This window comes from Heptranchias perlo, chromosome 1 (genome assembly GCF_035084215.1).
Source record: "Heptranchias perlo isolate sHepPer1 chromosome 1, sHepPer1.hap1, whole genome shotgun sequence".
NCBI classification, from domain to species: Eukaryota; Metazoa; Chordata; class Chondrichthyes; order Hexanchiformes; family Hexanchidae; genus Heptranchias; species Heptranchias perlo.
In genome coordinates this window covers 103,579,237-103,599,631 of record NC_090325.1, presented here as the reverse complement: position 1 = coordinate 103,599,631, position 20,395 = coordinate 103,579,237, and the positions used below count along the sequence as shown (strand labels likewise).

The following is a 20,395-nucleotide window of genomic DNA, read 5'->3' as shown; positions in this document are numbered from 1 at the left end:
GAGCATTCACATGATAGGTACATTGGATACCCAAAATAAAAAGCATTCCATTCCTTATCCCGCCTAAAAAAAAGTTTAAAACATGACATTAATAGTTTAGATGAATTCAAGAAACTAATTATTAATCCATTCATTCATTTAGATCCACATTTTACAATTTTTAAATTCATAAAGCAACCTGAGCAGTTTTGATTTGTATGATGATTACACACACAGGGCAGAGTTTGAAACATTGTTTCCCTTTATTAGTTAATTGAGGTTGATGAGAACTGCACATTTAAAAAAAAATCACAGTAATTCTATACAATGGTTCAACCACACATTACAGGTAGAAGTGTCAGCCAAAAGGAAGCTCAAATGGATGTTCCTCCTCACATTTCCTGGTCAGTACAGTTCCATCAACTAATATATTTTCACCCACAAACCTAACAGCACAGTGTCCTCAGAATTTACTTTAATTAAAATTAAGAATAATCAAGTGATATAATACATTGCTATTCTAGTTATTGTACAGAGCAAATTTTATTTTACAATCATTAAAATCCTCATCACGTTTGCCAGACAGGACAAAACATCATTACCCAAGTTATAAAGGATAGCCGAGAACTAACATTAGCTACGAATGCACAGTTTCACTTTTTTTGTTCAAGTTAGCCATTGCTACACACAAAACTATGAAATACTGTAGTAGCAATAGGTTAGAAGTTTAACATTTCTTAATACACACAATAAGCACCTAAAGAAGCTGGGTAATGTGCCTGGTCCTCCACCTCACAACATGATATGCTAAAATTAGATTTTTAAAAATAAACATTTATTGCTATTTTTTGTATTTATTTTTACAATCTTGCTATTACAATAAAGAAGAGAATATTCAAAATCCAGGGAAGAAAATGTAAACCTCAGTTTGGCATCATGTGATAAAATGAGTTAAAAGACCTGAAATTTTATCTAATAATAGTGTGAGCAGAGATAAAAGACTAGTGATACTACAGGTAATGAATGACTAGGTCAAAAACCTTTATATTGCTATTAGTATATACTTACAAAGTTGACAACTCAGTTTAGCAAACATATGAAGACAATTTTCCAATGACAGACATTAGGATCTCGCAATACAAATTACATTAGTGATAACAAATAAACAAAATGTCACCTTCCACAGCCCGAAGCAAAATGAGTTTAGGTGAGTAATATAACTGGGAGATGATGGAGTGGGGAGGAGGATGGGGTTAACACTATTCACAGTGTCTCTTCTTTTCTCAACAAATCGTAAAGTTAAACTGATTTGAAATTTGCTAACTTTATTTATCCATTCTTCTGTTGGCTTTAATCTTCTTTTAAAATAGATGTAATTTGTGGGATAATATTATTACAGGTTAACAGACAACTAATGGTCTGTAATTTCTGATCACATCTGACATTTTCATTTGAAATTACAAGCAAATCATGAGTAATCTTTTCACTTTTTTTCTCCTGACTTATTAACTTGTATCTAATTTAACATAAAGGACAAAAATGAAAGCACCTTTAATGATTAAACATAGCCATGGGAGTGGTGACATGATTCATTTTCTAAATCGTTCAGTTGCAAGCTCATTGTGATGCTACATTACGGGAAATGAGCATTGGTCCATGTGTTCAGCAGACACACAGACAACTTTACTGATCTCAGTTTCATACCTCTCCAACTTTCTAAATATATTAGCGTACACTAGTGTCTAACTTGTGGTTACATTCTTGATTTAATTATTGAAAAGAAGGCTGTATTTACAGTGCATAGCTGTAACAAACAAAATAACATTGTCATATTTACATAAAATAAAAATACTTCAATTTAACATTAGTAAATTTGTAACTATATTTCAGCATTTAGTAAATAAAATATTTGAAACACCCCAGGTATTTAATCCCAATTCTTGTCAGTAATATAACACCACATCCAAATGTCAGAAAAAATGCTGAACAAGCTGCATATTCCATCAATCGGATTATCATTTTTATATCATGTGTAAAACATTGCTAACCTATCGGCTGTACTCTTGCATTTGGATTCCTTTTTTTTTAATTGAATATCCTTCAACTTTCCTCACACACTGCAGCAGCTGTGTTCATGTAAACTTCATTTATACAGAGTGTAAAGGGGGATAAGATCCCAGGATGACTAATGCAAGTTCTTTAATGGTAAATGACAGGTTGCCTGCAAGGTACTGTGGCTTCCTCCACGAGTAGCACATTTGGTATCTGTTACCTACGCAGGCTTCGCTGAGCCTCTTTCAGCAAGGTGTCAAAATCCATCGAATCATACTTGCTTTTAGTAGAAGCAGGGTCAAAGTCATCTGAATTGGAATCTACAACAAAGGAGCACCATTTCATTAATATTGTTTCTCATAAAGCTTTATAAAATTAACTCTTTCTTAGTGTTCTGCTTTTTGTGATTGTTTTAATACTAATATGGTGTATAAGAACTCAAAGCAACTTTACCATTTTAGATTTAAAATTGTAATATAATCTAAGAACTCCTGGTTAATAAAGATTGACCTTGTGCCTTAAAAGGAAATGCAATGGTAATTAAAATCATGAGGAACTGGTTTATATCACTCAAAACATTTTCTATCTGAGTATAATATATAATACAGATGTACTCTGGTTTTCAGAATCCTAGGTAATTTGTGAGCAGTCTCCATCTCACAATATTGTTCATTTTTCAGTAGTACACAAATAATAATGGCAGGGTAGCACAAATCTTTGCGTGCTCATTGACCACAAGGTCATGGATTTAAGCTCCTCTGCCCACTTTGTCTCTGATTTCTGGCAGTTTTCAGCTGGGCTTTAGGTGAAGTGTTGTGTGAACAAGACATTCTCGGGGGTGAAATTGGTCAACGGCAGTAGCAAAAAATGGGCTGATAGCCTGTTTTACACCGGAAAAGAAAATTAGGCACAGCATAAAACAGCCCTTTTTGCATTACCAATTTTACTTGATCGATCTCTAGAGGAGAAAAGGTGAAATCAATTGATTCACTCTATTTGGACTGCATATTCTATCAGGCAATTCACATAGTATCTTTGATGGTAAATGTAGATAGATGAGATAAAAGTCCTCCTTGTTTGTGTCAAATGGCTTGGAAGGTTAAAAAAACAAGACAAAGAAAGGAATAAAATCTTATTAAAGAGGAACCACAATTAACTTGTCTTTTCACTTGCATACAATTTAAATGATTGTGTTTTTTTTAAAAGTCTAACATCCTTCTGTGCCTCGGTACTAAGGTTACATTTTTTGCTGCCTATATATACGATTTTGGTTGACAACCACATCTTCATTCAAGTGAACAAACGCTGTAGCCTGCAAAGTTAAATAATTGTCTTTATTTATCTTTTTCAAATTCAAGCTTTCATAGAATCATAGAAAGTTACGGCACAGAAGGAGGCCATTTGGCCCATTGTGTCTGTGCTGGTCAAAAGAGCTATCCAGCTTAATCCCGCTTTCCAGCACTTGGTCCGTAGCCCTGTAGGTTACAGCACTTCAAGTGCACATCCAAGTACTTTTTAAATGAGGTGAGGCTTTCTGCCTCCACCACCCTTTTGGGCAGTGAATTCCAGACCCCCACCTCCCTCTGGGTGAAAACATTTCTCCTCAGCTCCTGTCTAATCCTTCTACCAATTACTTTAAATCTATGCCCCCTGGTCACTGACCCCTCTGCTAAAGGAATTAGGTCCTTCCTATCCACTCTATCTAGTCCCATCATAATTTTATAGACCTAAATTAAACCTCCCCTCAGCCTCCTTTGTTCCAAAGAAAACAACCCCAGCCTATCCAATCTTTTCTCATAATTAAAATTCTCCAGCCCTGGCAACATCCTCATAAATCTCCTCTGTACCCTCTCTAGTGCAATCACATCTCTCCTGTAATGTGGTGACCAGAATTATATGCAGTACTCAAGCTGTGGCCTAACCAATGTTTTATACAGTTCTAGCATAAACTCCCTGCTCTTATATTCTATGCTAATAAAGGAAAGTATCCCGTATGCCTTTTTAACCACTTTATCTACCTATCCTGCTACCTTCAGGGATCTGTGGACATGCACTCCAAGGTCCCTTTGTTCCTCTACACCTCTCAGTATCCTCCCATTTATTGTGTACTCCCTTGCCTTGTTTGCCCTTCCCAAATGCATTACCTCACACTTCTCTGGATTGAATTCCATTTGCCACTTTTCTGCCCACCTGACCAGTCCATTGATATCTTCCGGAAGTCTACAGCTTTCCTCCTCACCATCAACCACACGGCCAATTTTTGTATCATCTGCAAACTTCTTGATCAAGCCCCCCACATTCAACTGCAAATCATTAATATATACCACAAAATGCAATGGACCTAGTACTGAGCCTTGCAGGACCCCACTGGAAACAGCCTTCCAATCGCAAAAACACCCGTCAACCATTATCCTTTGCTTCCTTTCACTGAGCCAATTTTGGATCCAACTAGCCACTTTCCCTTGGATCCCATGGACTTTTACTTTTTTGACCAGTCTGCCATGTGGACCTTGTCACAAGCCTTGCTAAAATCCATGTAGACTACATCAAACACGTTATCCTCATTGACCCTCCTTGTTACCTGCTCAAAAAATTCAAACAAGTTAGTCAGACATGACCTTCCCTTAACAAATCCATGCTGACTGTCCTTGATTAATCTGTGCCTTTCTAAATGACGTTTTATGCTGTCTCTCAGAATCGATTCCAATAATTTGTCCACCACTGAGGTTAGACTGACTGGCCTATAATTACTCGGTCTATCTCTTTCTCCCTTTTTAAACAATGGTACAATGTTAGCAGTCCTCCAATCCTCCAGCAGCATGCCTGTAGCCAGGGAGAATTAGAAAATGATGGTCAGAGCCTCTGCTATTTCCTCCCTTGCTTCTCTTAACAGCCTGGGTTACATTTCATTCAGACCTGGTGATTTATCTACTTTCAAAGATGCTGAACCCCTTAATACTTCCTCTCTCACTATGTTTATCCCATCCAATATTTCACACTCTTTCTCCTTAACTACAATTTCTGCATCGTCTCCCTCTTTTGTGAAGACAGACACAAAGTATTAATTAAGAACCAAATACACATCTTCTGCCTCCATAGGTTACCTTTTTGGTCTCTAATAGGCCCTATACTCTTTCCTTTATTATCCTCTTTCTCTTTATGTATTTATAAAACATTTTTGGGTTTTCCTCAATTTTACTTGCCGGTGGGTACAGAACACCTGTCGCGCAGCCTGACATCCCTTCGTGTGTCCTCCTTCTTCCAATCACCTCATATAGGGAGAATCCCACTGGGAAACCCATTGATGCCAATAATGGTGCTGGGTGCAAATAAAATTGACCACTGGCACAAATACTCATGAGAACCTAAGTTCTTAAATTAGCGAAAATGGTTTAAAAAAAAGCTGAAACTTCCATTTACCAACAGAAAAGGCTGCAGACCTCATCCCAAATCCCAGATGAGACAGGCCATCTATACCTGTAAAGTTGCTTCAAAGGCCCTTGCCTGATCCATCGGTGGATATCGTAGCAGCACACAACTGCTCTGATAGACCACCCTTAGGCTCTTCCTGGGCTGAAGACAATCTCCACTGTATTTTTTTTTACACCAAGGAGAGCAATTTTCTGAATCTTCAAAAGGTAATCAATCCCCTCCAGGGTCCCCTTTCTCTGGGGACCTTTGGGGCTTTCTAGAGGCTTCATTGGAAGGGCACACTGGATGGAACTCCCCCAGAGGTGGCCCCTTTAACTGAGGTGGATGGAGGCAGAAGATTTGCTCCCTTCCCACCCCTACTGGAATTTAGGGTGGCATTTTCATGGGGTGGAATCTGGGTGAACGGTTTTTCACTCCACATTCCAACTTGCTCACCACCCTGACACTGGATCAGAATTTTGGGACCAATGCACTTACTTGTGCCCTTTAAATCAGCTATCACCACTGTGATTCCCCAGTTACACTGGACACCCATTTCACATAGACATCCTTTCCCAGACAACTTCTTGTATGATCGACTGCATGCAGAACTGGCATATCCCCAGTGGCTATTTAAATGAATTGTCCACCTATTTGAAGTGGGCACTTCTAACACCACTAGAAGTCCAGGTAGGTTCCGGTCTTTGTGTCCAGTGACTATCAGCCAGGTGCAGAGGCACACAGGAAAATTGGCCCTGAATACTGGAATAATGGTCACTGTGTCATGTTCCAGAGGCTGTCTGGCACCATGAAAATGTATCTCAGCAAGGACTCAACCTCATCAGGAGAGGAATAGAGGAGCACAGAATATTAATGAAAGAAAAATAACCACACCTAAACATAGTTTTGATCTTACAAACACTTAATAAGAAACTAATATTCTACTATCTTACATCTAGATCTGGATGGTCCTATTCTGGGCAAAGTTCCAGTGGAGTGGGGCTTCTCCCATCCCTCCATATTCGCCCAGCGCCAACCCAGTTCCCTGGGTTGGAGGTCATTTACTATGCACAGTGGACTCCTGGCAGGATTGCTGCTGCCAAGAGGGAGCCTACCAGTGTGAAGTGGAGAATCCTGATGGTGCTGCAGTGGGGATACTGCTGCAGCACCAGAAAAAGCAAGAATACTATTTAACGGGGCAAAAGAACCCAAAAAACTGTACCAAAGCTCACGAGACTGAAGCATTCAGGGGTAAGTGCTGGGTCCAGATTTGAAGGACAGGGGGCCTCTATTAGGCCCAGCTCCCTCCTTTGCTGAACTCAGGACCTATACCCTGTGCCTTCTGCCAACATCCACATGGTGGTTCCAGGAGGCAGCGGTAACTGGGGCAGATGGGATGGAAATGAGCTGGGAACCCAGGCTCCCCCTCAGACCATTTGCATGTGGCAGCCAGGGAAGAGGTGGTCAGCGGCAGGGGTGAGGGGGATGGAAATTGAGATCAAAGCAGTGGTAGGCCTCAATACCCAATTTTTCCTTCATTCTCTGCCACTTTCCTGCCCCATTTCGGGTGGGATGATGGTGGAGAATCTAGCCCCTAGCCTTTTCCATTCAGTTTTGGAACAGAATAGGAAATTCTGCCTCCTTCCATCGTTTTTATCTACTATGTATGATTATTTTTTACATCATTTATGTATACCACATTTTAGCAAATACTTTAGCCTCAAATTTAATGAAGGAGATTACCTAACTATTAAACTAGGTTTTCCATACTTTTAATTTCAGTGAATGTACTGCTCTTCATTCTTTATTCAGATAATCTCGGCATTTTTTTCAGTCCTTCAACAAATGTTTTCACTTCCATTTTCCTTTCCCTCCATTTTACAATGAACTCATATTGAACTGCGAATTTTCTATTTTTCACTTTCTTCACATTATCATAACCTTATATTCAGTAGACTAATTTCTCGACTGTAGTTTATAATACACGTCAAATTTTCAGTCGCCTTTTTGATCATTTGCATGCTTTAAGTTCTTAACTCTAATATAGCCAGCATAGTGTGTTATATGTATATCCCAGTTGACTTTCCTAACCAGTGGAGATGATTTTCTCCAGTTACTATTTTGATTTCACTAGAAATATCGACCAAAGTAATTCTTTCCACATTTGTTTACAATGTTGTTACATACAACAATCTGAAGGAAATCATTCCCACAGAGGTCTTGGCTGATCTGATTAAAAAATGATTTGGAAAATAAGTTTCCCAAAATAAGCTAGTTGGAAAAGTCCTGGCGAGGTAGGTATGCCATTACTGTGAAATATTTTTGATATCTATCTAGTCATCAATCTATATGTTTTTGTGTTAGCTGCCAATCTATCCTTCTTCAGACTCAATATGGTGTGTGTCACATGTTTTGCTTTAATCTACCAACTAGCTAATTAAGATGAAGTATGTTTTTTTCTCTTTTAACTATTCTCTTCCATTTGGTAATTATGCACTAATCATGGAAAAGGGCTCCTACTCTTTTATAGGTCCTTCTAACTGAATTATCTCACTTAAAATATAAGACAACATTTTCTTGCTCTCGGAGCTCAATGTAAACTCCCATTCTGTTCATTTGAATTCGCACTGAAAAAATATCTGATAAAAATAAAACGTTAAAACCCTTCAAAATAACAGAAATCCCATTTGGCTTTTAAAAAGTTATATCCTGCAATTTATAGAGGAAGGAAAATCTTCTTTCAATCTCTTTCTCAAAAATTAAAGTGATAGTGCAGCATTTTTAGCTGTTTCTAAAATTGTTGTGAATTTTGGAGGAATTTCATTTTCCCAGCCACAAAAATGTTAAACCTTATTGTGAGTGAGAATTTACTAAGTTGAAGGGGATTGGATTCATGCCATTAAGTAGATACTCTGATATCACATGGGTTTCTGATGCACTGTTCTGGATTCAACTGTCATATTGGAGCTGGCTCAGCATTGTTCCAGTGCAGGCAACCCATGAACCTAGCATTTCTGTGCTGGCAAAAATTCTTGTTTAATAATGGCATGAGATGCCACTACTACCAATTCTTAGTCTCCAAGATTTCCTCCCCCTCCTCAAGCCACCTACCCTGCAGCTGTGAGAATCCCTATACACCACACATCCTCAAGATCCCTTCAATTTCTCTGAAATCTCCTTATTGTGCTGCTGCTACTTCTCTTTTTTCCTGGGATTGAGGACAGTTGTAGAGGGCAGCTAGCTGGGTTCAGTAATGGTGGAGAAGTGATCACGGATGAATAATTTGCTTGATCACTTTTGTGAAACATGGAGTATTTATGCAAAACTTTAATTCAATGAGATTAAATAGATGGGGCAGAGCCCATGATGGGACAAAGTATACACAACTCATAGAAAGAGTCAAACATCTTTATCTCGTTTGTGGTTTTATTACTTCTATGGCGCTCCTACTGGAGTGTTTTCACCTCAAACCTGACCTCCTAAAATGAACTTCACGCCTCCTTCATCGTTCATTCTCCAACATGATGTCACCTGTCAGGCAGAGGACTAAAATTCACACTCATTTCACCCTCACCTTAGTTGGCCACCTTCTCCAAAATTCAGGTCATCAACCCCAGAAACATATTCCACAGCTCTGTTTGTAAGTAAGAATAAACATGATTCTTTTTTTGTGCTTCTAACCATTGAGGAAATATTTTAAAATAGCTATTGCAATTTTTGTTTAAATTATGATCTAATTGGTGTGTCTGTATACAACAAGAAAGCATTAAGTAATTAGTGTGAATACCATTTGCAATTAATTTTACTGCAGTAGGTGGGCATTTTGTTAGTATCTAATTTACAAAATTGAAAATAAAGCATTTTGAATTATACTATTCAGCAACTGCACTTACAGAAACACAACTGTTTTAAAATTACAGTAAAAAGGAAGGCTTCAGATGGATTTTTCTTGTTACTTTTAAATGGAAAATGAGAAGTAGGGTTTTAGATAAGTTTTCAATAATGGTTTGGCAACGTTAGAAACATTTGTTCTAATTCATACAGTTCAATATGAGTCAGTTAAATATTTCATTTTCTTGACATTGTTTAATGGCATTTATAAAGTCACTGTTTAGCAGCTAATATACTCTGAATACTGTGCACTGCACAGATTTAGAAACTCTTTTCATACTCCACAACTAAATCCAAATTTATCATTTATTTAATGTCACTTATATAAATTTGAAATTAATGATTGGAATTTGAGCCTAATATTTTTTTATTAAGTAGGAAAATTAGGAAAGAATACTGCAGACCATTTAGTAACAACAGTGTACTATTTTTGAAACACGGGGAGAAATTTGACTTGCGCCCAAAATGGACGTAAAGTCGGCAGAACAACCGATCTGTGCCAGCCTGACGTTCGAGCCTCATTTAAATGCCACTGGCAAGCTGCACGTGCCAAACAGGTAGGTCAGGTCTGGGGGGAGGGGGATATCCCAGAGGGTGGGGGCTTGGACACGCCGGTAGTGGGTCAAAGTTTTTTGTGAGCCCAGGAAGAGCACTTCTGCTTCTCCTGAGCCCACAAAAGTAAAAAATAAAAATATCTTGGGCCTTTTTCTGAGCAGCCCCCAACGGTCCCTTTAAAGAGCAGTGGTTAGGCCACCCAAGGCCTGGTACATACGTTGTGCAAGCTCTACTTTGTTGTACCTGGATTTCACATTCAGGGTTCTACAACCAGCATAGGACCTCGATTTGCATATTTAATGAGGGTAACGCTGGTTTCAGATGGGTGCCCTGGACGATTAAAAATCGCACAAGCCAATATGGCACCTGGTGCACTTCAGATCCAGATCGGGCATGACAGATTGCAGTGTGATTCCAGGGGCCTGACACCCATTTTAGGGGTGCAAAACGGCCAGTGGTAAGTTGAATTTCTCCCCCATGATCATAAATTACATGTACACTAAATCATTAACATGCAATAAAACTTGGACATAAAAATATATGAAAAGATAGGTGGTACATTTTGGTAGGAAGAATGAGGAGTCCACATACCACTTGGATATTAAGAGCCTAAATGGGATAAAGGAGCAAAAGGATCTAGTGGTACAGATACACAAATCACTAAAAGTAGCGACACAGGTTAATAAGGCCATAAAAAAGGCAAATCAAACACTGGGGTTCTTTTCTAGAGAGATAGAATTGAAAAGCAGAGAAGTTATGTTAAACTTGTATAGAACCTTGGTTAGATCACACTTGGAGTACTGTGCACAGTTCTGGTCTCCATATTATAGAAAGGATATAGTGGCAATGGAGAGAGTGCAAAAAAGATTCACAAGGATGATACCAGAACTGAGAGGATATACTTATTAGGAAAGGTTGAACAGGCTGGGGCTAAGGCTCAGGGGTGACCTGATAGAGGTCGTTAAACTAATGAAAGGGTTTGATAGGGTAGACGTAGAGAAAATGTTTGCACTAGTGGGGGAGTCCAAAACTAGAGGTCATAAATATAAAATAGTTGCTAATAAATCTAATAGGGAATTCAGGAGAAACTTTTTTACCCAAAGAGTGGTAAGAATATAGAATGTTCTACCATAAGGAGCAGGCAAGGCAAATAGCATAGATGAATTTAAGGGGAAGCTAGATATGCACATTAGGGAGAAAGGAATAGAAGGGTATGCTGATAGGGTTAGATGAAGTGGGAAGGGAGGGGGTGCATGTGGAGCATAAACACCGGCATAGATCAGTTGGGCCGAATGGCCTGTTACTGTACTGTAGTTTCGATGTAACTCGATATAAGAAAAATGATAAAGACCATCAGGCCTGTCATATCTAGTTGATGGTGCAACCTTGCACAATGTTCACCGACCCCCTAACTATGCTATATCCTGGGAGAAGCAAAAATGAGGAAAAAAACTGCAACCGAATCAGGAAAATGTCTTGAAAATTCATCCATGGCTCCCTAAGGCAATTAGGCAAGGCTCCAGGAGACCATGGTTGCCCATGACTCGTCACAATCACAACTAACTAGTAACTGGAAATATCCTCCTTTCTCAGGAACAACAACTTGCATTTATATAACGCCTTTAATCTAGTGAAACGTCCCAAGCCACATAAGGAGATATTAGAACAGGTGATCAAAAGCTTGGTCAAAAAGGTAGGTTTTAAGGAGCGTCTTAAAGGTGGAGAGAGACGTAAGGAGGCGGAGAGGTTTAGGGAGAGAATTTCAGAGCTTAGGACCCAGTTAGCTGAAGGCAGGGCCGCCAGTGGTGAAGTGATGAAAATCGCGGATGCGCAAGAGGCCAGAATTGGAGGAGCGCAGAGATCTTGGAGGGATAAAGGGCTGGAGGAGGTTACAGAGATAGGGAGGAGTGAGGCCGTGGAGGGATTTGAAAACAAGGATGAGAATTTTAAAATTGAACCATTGCCGAACTGGGAACCAATGTAGGTCAGCGAGCACAGGAGTGATGGGTGAACGGGACTTGGTGTGAGTTAGGAAATGGGCAGCAGAGTCTTGGATGAGCTCAAGTTTACGGAGAATGCAAGGTGGGAGGCTGGCCAGGATAGTCAAGTCTAGAGGTAACAAAGGCATGGATGAGGGTTTCAGCAGCAGATGAGCTGAGGCAGGGGCAGAGACGGTGATGTTACGGAGGTGGTCAAGTTCCTTTTTTTAAAGGAATTAGTGACTCCATCCTCACCACATATCTCAGCAGTTTGTTCCAGAGGGCAATACTTGACTCTTTGCTTGAAGATTTTAAAGGTATGACCTCCAGCCCCACCAAACCTATCCGGTTCAAATCTATTCCCCTCACCATTTTAAAAACCAATCAGATCCCCTCCAAGCCTGCGTTTCTCCAAAGTAAATAACCCTAAGTCTTGGAGCCTACCTTCATAACTAAGATCTCTAAGATTTGATATCATTCTGGTCACCCTCCTCTGCAGCCTCCCCAGAGCCTCGATGTCCTTTACCATATGTGGGAATGAAATTTGAACACAATATTCCAACTGCAGACATCATCCTACATCGTTGAAGTGCAGTATTCTTTGATTAGTACTCAATGGACCTAGTAGTACAACCTAAAACTCTATTTGCTTTCCCTAAAACTATCTCACACTGTGTACCTTCAATGAGTGATCATCTACCACCCTGCAGTTTTTTTCATGCCTGGAATTTCCTATCCCTAAGTGAATAACAGTGTATTGTCCATATTAAATTATGTCTGACACACATAAATGCATTTACCTACCTTATTTAAATTGGCCTGAAACCTACCAGTTTGATCTGAATTAACTGGGCAGCAGCCAGAAGAGGGAGCATGGGTAATGCAATGCTGGACAGCGAGTTCTTCAGCCAGTGGCCCTGGGAAGGGCAGGCAATTTTTTTAAAAAGCCATTTGGCCCCTTCTGCAAAAAGGCTAATTTCCTCACAATGCCAGTATTTCCTTTGGGGGTATAGGCCAGAACCCAGGACTGGACCCCATGTCCACCATGTCACTGATGTACTGGCTGCTTGATGTGACCCAGGCCAGGGGAAGGAAATTCCTCTGGACCCACCCCCTCTGACATCAGAAGCCACGTTTGGGATGGACTGAGATTTCTCGCCAAACAGAAATTCCAAGCAGAGGCTTAGGGATTCTGGACCTCCAACCCCAGCAGAGGCTAGAACCCAGTATACCAAGGTCCTTGCACTATTTCTTGCCCCTCTGCTGCTCCCCTGGTAGACTTGTGCTGGGATTGTGCTGCTAGGTGACACAAATTTTCAGCCACAATCTATTTCGCTTATCAGCCATATCTTTATCCTCAAACATAACCTGCCCCCTGTCAATCCCTCAAAGGACCAATGAGGGCCTTGATTGTTCTCTGACTCCCAATGTATTGTGATCAATACAGCAATTACCCACATTCCTAATACTAGCTTCAGTTATTCTAAGCTGCTTTTTATAGTTATCCTTATTTCCATGACAAATGAACCTTTTATTCATAATGGAATACTTTTTGGGGTTAATTTCTCTATGCATATCCTTATTTAGCCATTTAGGTTTCATTTTACCTTGCACCCTCCTTTTATTCCTAGGGCTATACAAGGTTTTCATGTCCTTCATCACTGATGTAAAAATAATTCATTTTCCTACTGTTATCACAGCTATTCTTGCCCAACAGCATAGCATAATGTGCCTTTCCTAAATCTTGCCTCATTAGTAAAATTTAGCCCTGCTGAAATTAGCTACTAATATTAAATTATTTTTGGATTTTTGTAGCACTCTAAGAATCTGCTGGCTAATGTCTGTAAGTCTACTCAATACGTGAGTCAAGTTTTGACATTTGCCAAGTCTAGGTACGAGACAATTTTGCCCAGGATGTAATGTTACAGAAATCTCTAGCAACTCATTATGATTTTCTATTGCAAATCTAAGAATTTTGATGATATTGGCTGAACCTACATTTATGAATAATTAAAGCGAACTGCATGAAATCAAAAGTGATTCAAAACCACGTTTATTTTCAGATGTCTATATTGTCTGTGAAAACACTAGGAGATATTGTGTTGTAGTGTAATCTCACCTAGATCTGCATAGTTAGACTTGTAGAATTGTCTACGGCCACCAAAGCACAATTCAAAAGGGGGCTCATTAGATCTTCGCAAAGTGTGTCCATTCTCAAGGGCAGCAAATGCATCACATGTGTAACGATACGTGATGAAACCATAGTTGTCACTGGAAAGAATTGGAGCAAACACAATGTATGTCATTCACTACAGCAAATCTCACAAATGATAAATTAGATGCGGAATATAATCCACTCAGGCAATAAACAAAGAAAGCCTTGCATCTATATAGAAACATCTTAAAGTGTTTCACATACACTGAGTCATTTTGAAGTGCTTTGACTATTATGTATGGAAGCATGGAAACCACTTCTACACAGAAAGATCCCACAAACAGCAATGAGATGAATGACCAGTTAGTCCGTTTTTGGTGGTGTAGGTTGAGCAAGGAATTTTGCACAGGACACTGGAAGAACTCCCTGCTCTTTTTTGAATAGTGACATGGAACATGGAATAGACTGAATAACCAATATTTTTTTAATTACACACACTGGGGCCGATTTTAACTTGTTTCTTCTGGCATTAAGGGGATGGTAATGGCTTCAAAATGGGGTCGGTAGCCTTACCGCCCCATTGACCTTGACAATGCGACTTGCGCCATTTTGAAAGGGGCCTATCACTGGTTGCCCAAAGTGCCTGCCTGTTTCAGGCGGTAGACCCATTTCAAAATGCTAATCGGGGTCCCAGGACCCCAATTGCCATTTAGCACACTCCGATCATTTCCACGGGCAATGGAGCCAAAGAGGCCCAACCAAGGCAAGTTTGGTATTATTTTTGTGCAGCCTAGAGGAGCAGTAGTGCTCCTCTGGACCTCACAACAATTATCTGGGCCATTGCCATCCCTCCACGATTGTGACCCCACACTTACCTTGATGGCGGCCGAGGCGGCTCGATATTGGCCAGTCTTAATCCGGCAAGCTGCATCAGGAGGCCCGTTTGGTGTCCCACAGCTCGCCAGTTCGATGTAAATGAGGCCAGTGCCTCAAAATCGTGGCCGCCTCTTCGCCGGTTGGTCGTGTAAAAGTCAAAATTGATCCCTCTGACGCTCCAAAATTACGGGGACCCTTCCAGTTCCAAATCCTTACTATGTCTGAGGTTTTACCCTAGGTCTATTATCTCAAAGAGAAAACCAGATTTTGGATATTCGGGAGCACATGTACTGTGTGTAATTTAACCATTTGCAATCTCACCCATCTTCGCGCAAATGGACAGTGCACTCTTCAATTTCACCAAAAACTTCAAACCGCCTCTTCAGTTCGGTACGTGTTATGTCACCCCTGACTTTTCCCACATAAATAACACGACGCTCCTCCTGGAGAGATTTATAAAATTTCTTTGTAAGCCAAAAAGTAATTCTTCTACAGTTACAGCATATCTAAATAAGAAAAAAGAGACCTACTATAATGCTTACAATTGCCTTTTGCCTTTGCCGCTCCCTTTGCTTTGCTCTTTCAAATTCACGTTTCTCATAGTCTCTTCGATATTCCTCCCTCTTCAGCCGCTCATTTTCATATTCTTCATAGCTGTCATACCTGAAAAAATTTAGTATGTAATAAGAAAATGAAAAACATTAACAGTCAAATTTGTGCATGCAGCGTTTTGTATAGAAACAGGCTTCTTTTGATGTTATGGCCTTTACCTGTTCCAAAAATTTTTTAAGTTATTAGAGAATCACAGATAACTAAGAGTATGTTTCAAAGGTGGACTTAGATACCTGTAGTGGTGTGAACTTCCTCAGGGGTCTCTCACTCCGCCACCATAACTTCGATGGAAGTCCGGTTTACGTGCATAAACGGGGTTTCCGCCAAACTTCCACCAAAGTTATGACAGCAGAAGAAGTCTTGAGGAAATTCCTGGGAATAAATCTTCAGAGTGACATAAAAGTATTAGCAGGTTTTCCAATGTGCTTTTTTCTTGAAATTTGCATTAAGGAGTATGTATTCCTCAAAACACTGGTCAGAAAGTTCACTGACCGCAATCCCGACAGTTACGCAGCGATTGCGGCCTGCGGTGCCCTCCAGCTCTGACCTTGCCACAGTTTGCGGGGATAGTGGGAAGTGGCTTTATTTGCATGGGGCTGGTGGGCATCCATGCAACTAGAGGTGCATCTTGGGTGCCTGCCTATCCCATGCTGCCAGAAATTCTGGTGCCCACCAGCTAGCCGGAGGAGTAGGGGACCAAGCTCACTCTCTCCCAGGCCCCATTTACAGATCCCATTGGTCCCCTGTATAAGGGGCCAATGCTGAAACTTGCTGTTAAAAAAAAATGACCTTATTTGGGGGTCTAGGCTGTTTCCCTGGCCTGGACCCCCTCCCTGCCAAGTGGGCCCTATTTGCACCCTTCTGTATGGCTCAGAGGCTCAGGCCCCAAAATTCCTGGGCCTTGGAGGGCGACTTAGACATACGTGTGTTGCCAGAATTACATCCTGATGCAAGTGGAACCCACGATGCATATTCCTAACAGCAATCTTAAAAGGGAGCTTTCTCTTCAGAAATCCTGCAATCCTCAGCCAGAATTGCCCACCCAGCCCCCAGCAAAGTGGCAAGGTGCCACTCTGAAATTCCTGCCCCCTCCTCTCCCAGGGCGGACACCTTGGGAGCGGAGTAAATGCCACAAGCTTCTGTCCGCTTCATGCAAATGACCCCATCCCTGGAATGTGGGATGGGGTAAGGGCTAGGGCAAACTAGCGGCTGGAAGATCCTAGGTGGAACGGGGCTTTAGGAATTTCAGACTTTAAGACCTGGCCCGTGAGCCATTGGAATGGGCGTTTCTCGTACTCTTTCCTGATTGAAAAAGTGGCAGACAATAGGCCTCTGCTGCTTTGCAGCTAGCCACGAAGAGTTGCATGGTAGGAGCTCAGGTTAACAAATCCTTTCAGTTTTCCCTCTATCCCCATGGTAAATGCCTAGCCTCTCATTGACTGCCTTCACCTGACCAGATAGCTAAGATTAGTCATTTTCAGAGTGGGAAACCACATCAATGAAGCTGTATTCTACCTTTCCCCAGGACAATGTGTTGGAACACCAACAAGCAGCATCACTGTACAACCCAGATACTCGCTATTGTAAATCAAATACTAGGAGTTGTTTTAGCACCGTCTATCTATGGTTTACATGTAATGCACAAAATCTGTAATCTTCCCATCGCAGCAAAGCACATTTAATCATATTGTCACTGTGAAATTTACAGTATTGATTAAACATTACAGAAGTAGGTCAGTTACACAGGACAGAAAAAAAACCTGCAAAAAAAAACTTCAATTAATCTTCACAGCACCTTCTCATAATTTAAGTTAAGGTGCTGAACCAGCAGAAACCCATCACCAACTTATAGAGCAGCAGTTTCACTGATGTCCTGAAGTAGTACAGCAACTTTGCTCCATGACATCAGTGTATGAACCAATACTTGTTTATTTTATGTTTTGATGAATTTTTGTGCTTGTCAAGGTGAGGGATATCAGTGCTAAAGAATGCAGCATTTTTCACTTTTGGGACCCAGTATCAGTATCATAAGATAAGTTGAATACCTAGCAAAGTTTCCTTTACAAAAATCAAAATACTGCAGATGCTGGAAGTCTGAAAACAAACAGAAATAGGTGCAGTAAGGGGTGTGCTTCTGAAGTTTGAAATTTCAGTGCATTGTTGAGACAAAGTAAAGAGAACTTTGAAATAAAAGCAGAAAATGCTGGAAACACTCAGCTGGTCAGGCATCATCTGTGGAGAAAGTAAGGTAGGAGGGTGGTAAGACCTGAAATGTTAACCCTACCTCCCTCTCTCCACAAATGCTACCTGACCTGATGAGTGTTCCCAGCGTTTTCTGTTTTTATTTCAAAGTTCCATTTACATTGTCTCAACAATACACTGAAATTCCAAATCTCAGAAGTACACCCCTTACTGAACCTATTTCCTAAAACAACCGTAGATAAGTCACCCGGTCTGGATGGGATGCATCCTATGTTGTTGAGGGAAGTAAGGATGGAAATTGCAGAGGTACTGGCCATAATCTTCCAATCCTCCTTCGATATGGGGGTGGTGCCAGAGGACTTGAGAATTGCAAATGTTACACCCTTGTTCAAAAAAAGGTGTAAGGATAAACCCGGCAACTATAGGCCAGTCAGTTTAACCTCGGTGGTGGGGAAACTTTTAGAAACGATAATCCGGGACAAAATTAACAGTCACTTGGACAAGTGTGGATTAATAAAGGAAAGCCAGCATGAATTTGTTAAAGGCAAATTGTGTTTAACTAACTTGATTGAGTTTTTTGATGAGGTAACAGAAAGGGTTGATGAGGGCAATGTGGTTAATGTTGTGAATATGAACTTTCAAAAGGCGTTTCATAAAGTGCCACATAATAAGCTTGTCAGCAAAACTGAAGCCCATGGAATAAAAGGGGCATGGATACGAAATTGGCTAAGTGACAGGCAACAGAGAGTAGTGGTGAACGGTTGTTTTTTTTGGACTGGAGGAAGGTATACAGTGGTGTTCCCCAGGGGTCGGTACTAGGACCACTGCTTTTTTTGATATATAGTAATGACTTGGACTTGGGTGTATAGGGCACAATTTCAAAATTTGCAGATGACACAAAATTTGGAACTGTAGTAAACAGCGAGGAGGATAGTGATAGACTTCAAGAGGACATGGACAGGCTGGTGGAATGGGCGGACACATGGCAGATGAAATTTAACGCAAAGAAGTCCAAGTTGATACATTTTGGCAGGAAGAATGAGGATAGGCAATATAAACTAAAGGCTAAATTCTAAAGGGGGTGCAGGGACAGAGAGATCTGAGGATATATGTGCACAAATCTTTGAAGGTGGCAGGACAGGTTGAGAAAGCAGTTAAAAAAGCACACGGGATCCTGGGCTTTATAAACAGAGGCACAGAGCATAAAAGCAAGAAAGTTATGTTGAACCTTTATAAAACATCGGTTTGGCCACAACTGGAACATTGTATCCAATTCTGGGCACCGCACGTTAGGAAGGATGTGAAGGCCTTAGAGAGGATGCAGAAAAGATTTACTAGAATGTTTCCGGGGATGAGGGACTTCAGTTACGTGGATAGACTGGAGAAGCTGGGGTTGTTCTCCTTAGAGCAGAGAAGGTTAAGGAGATTTGATAGATGTGTTCAAAATCATCAAGTGTTTAGACAATGTAAATAAAGAGAAACTGTTCCCATTGGCGGAAGGATCAAGAACCAGAGGACATAGACACAGGTGTCAGCTGTGGCTCAGTTGGTAGCACTCTCGCCTCTGAATCAGAAGGAGTGGGTTCAAGTCCCACTCCAGGGACTTGAGCACAAAATCTATGCAGACACTCCTGTGCAGTACAGAGGGAGCGCTGCACTGTCAGAGGTGCCGACTTAGAATCATAGAAATTTATGGCACAGAAGGAGGCCATTCAGTCCATCATGTCTGTGCTGGCTGAAGAAGAGCTATCCTGTCTGATCCCACTTTCCAGCTCTTGGTCCGTAGCCTTGTAGGTTACGGCACTTCAAGTGCACATCCAAGCACCTTTTAAATATGATGGGGGTTTCTACCTCTACCACTTTTTCAGGCAGTGAGTTCCAGACCCCTGCCACCCTCTGGGTCAAATTTTTTTCCTCAGCTCCCCTCTAATCATAACAACACAAGAACATAAGAACTAGGAGCAGGAGTAGGCCATACGGCCCCTCGAACCTGCTGTGCCATTCAATCAGATCATGGCTGATCTTCGACCTCAACTCCACTTTCCCACCCGATCCTCATATCCCTTCATTTCCCTAGAGTCCAAAAATCTATCTCTCTCAGCCTTCAATATATTCAATGACTCAGCATCCACACACCTCTGGGGTAGAGAATTCCAAAGATTTTCAACCCTCTGCGTAAAGAAATTCTTCCTCATCCCACTCTTGAATGGCCGACCCCTTATCCTGCAATTATGCCCCCTAGTTCTTCACTCTCTAGCCAGGGAAATCAATTGCTTAGCATCTACCCTGTCAAGCCCCTTCATAATCTTATATATTTCAATAAGATCATCTCTCATTCTCCTAAACTCCTAATCTGACCCATTGTGTATTCAGTATACTGGGATGTAATGTTTCCCGTGGCTAACCTGTCTGAACACCAACGACACCTTTGATTGCTGTGATCATCTCCCAGCCTAATATATGCTATGCGTTTTTAGAACCCCTCACTCACCTGACGAAGGAGGTAAGCTCCGAAAGCTTGTGATTTTCAAATAAAACTGTTGGACTATAACCAGGTGTTGTAAGATTCCTTACATTTGTCCACCCCAGTCCATCACCGGCATCTCCACACCAGAGAGTATAGGCCCATTCTACTCAACCTCTCTTCATGGGACAAGCCTTTCATCCCAGGAATTAATCGAGT

General features: G+C 40.9%; 1 protein-coding gene across 4 annotated transcripts in view; it reads right to left on the bottom strand.

Annotated features, from left to right (window-relative positions):
- Nucleotides 1–223: 223 nt before the first annotated feature.
- Nucleotides 224–20,395, bottom strand: part of ppargc1a (peroxisome proliferator-activated receptor gamma, coactivator 1 alpha) — a 98,757-nt gene continuing 78,585 nt past the window's right edge. For 3 of the 4 annotated variants that reach the window (XM_067989219.1, XM_067989242.1, XM_067989227.1), the window contains 4 exons: nucleotides 15,441–15,561; nucleotides 15,220–15,341; nucleotides 13,987–14,138; nucleotides 224–2,351 (listed from right to left, as the gene is read on the bottom strand). In XM_067989219.1, coding sequence (XP_067845320.1) covers nucleotides 2,248–2,351; nucleotides 13,987–14,138; nucleotides 15,220–15,341; nucleotides 15,441–15,561 — 499 coding nt within the window. In that variant the 3' untranslated portion in view covers nucleotides 224–2,247. Of the gene's footprint in view, nucleotides 2,352–9,016; nucleotides 9,077–13,986; nucleotides 14,139–15,219; nucleotides 15,342–15,440; nucleotides 15,562–20,395 lie in introns of all 4 variants that reach the window. The other variant, XM_067989233.1, reaches the window with a different exon arrangement.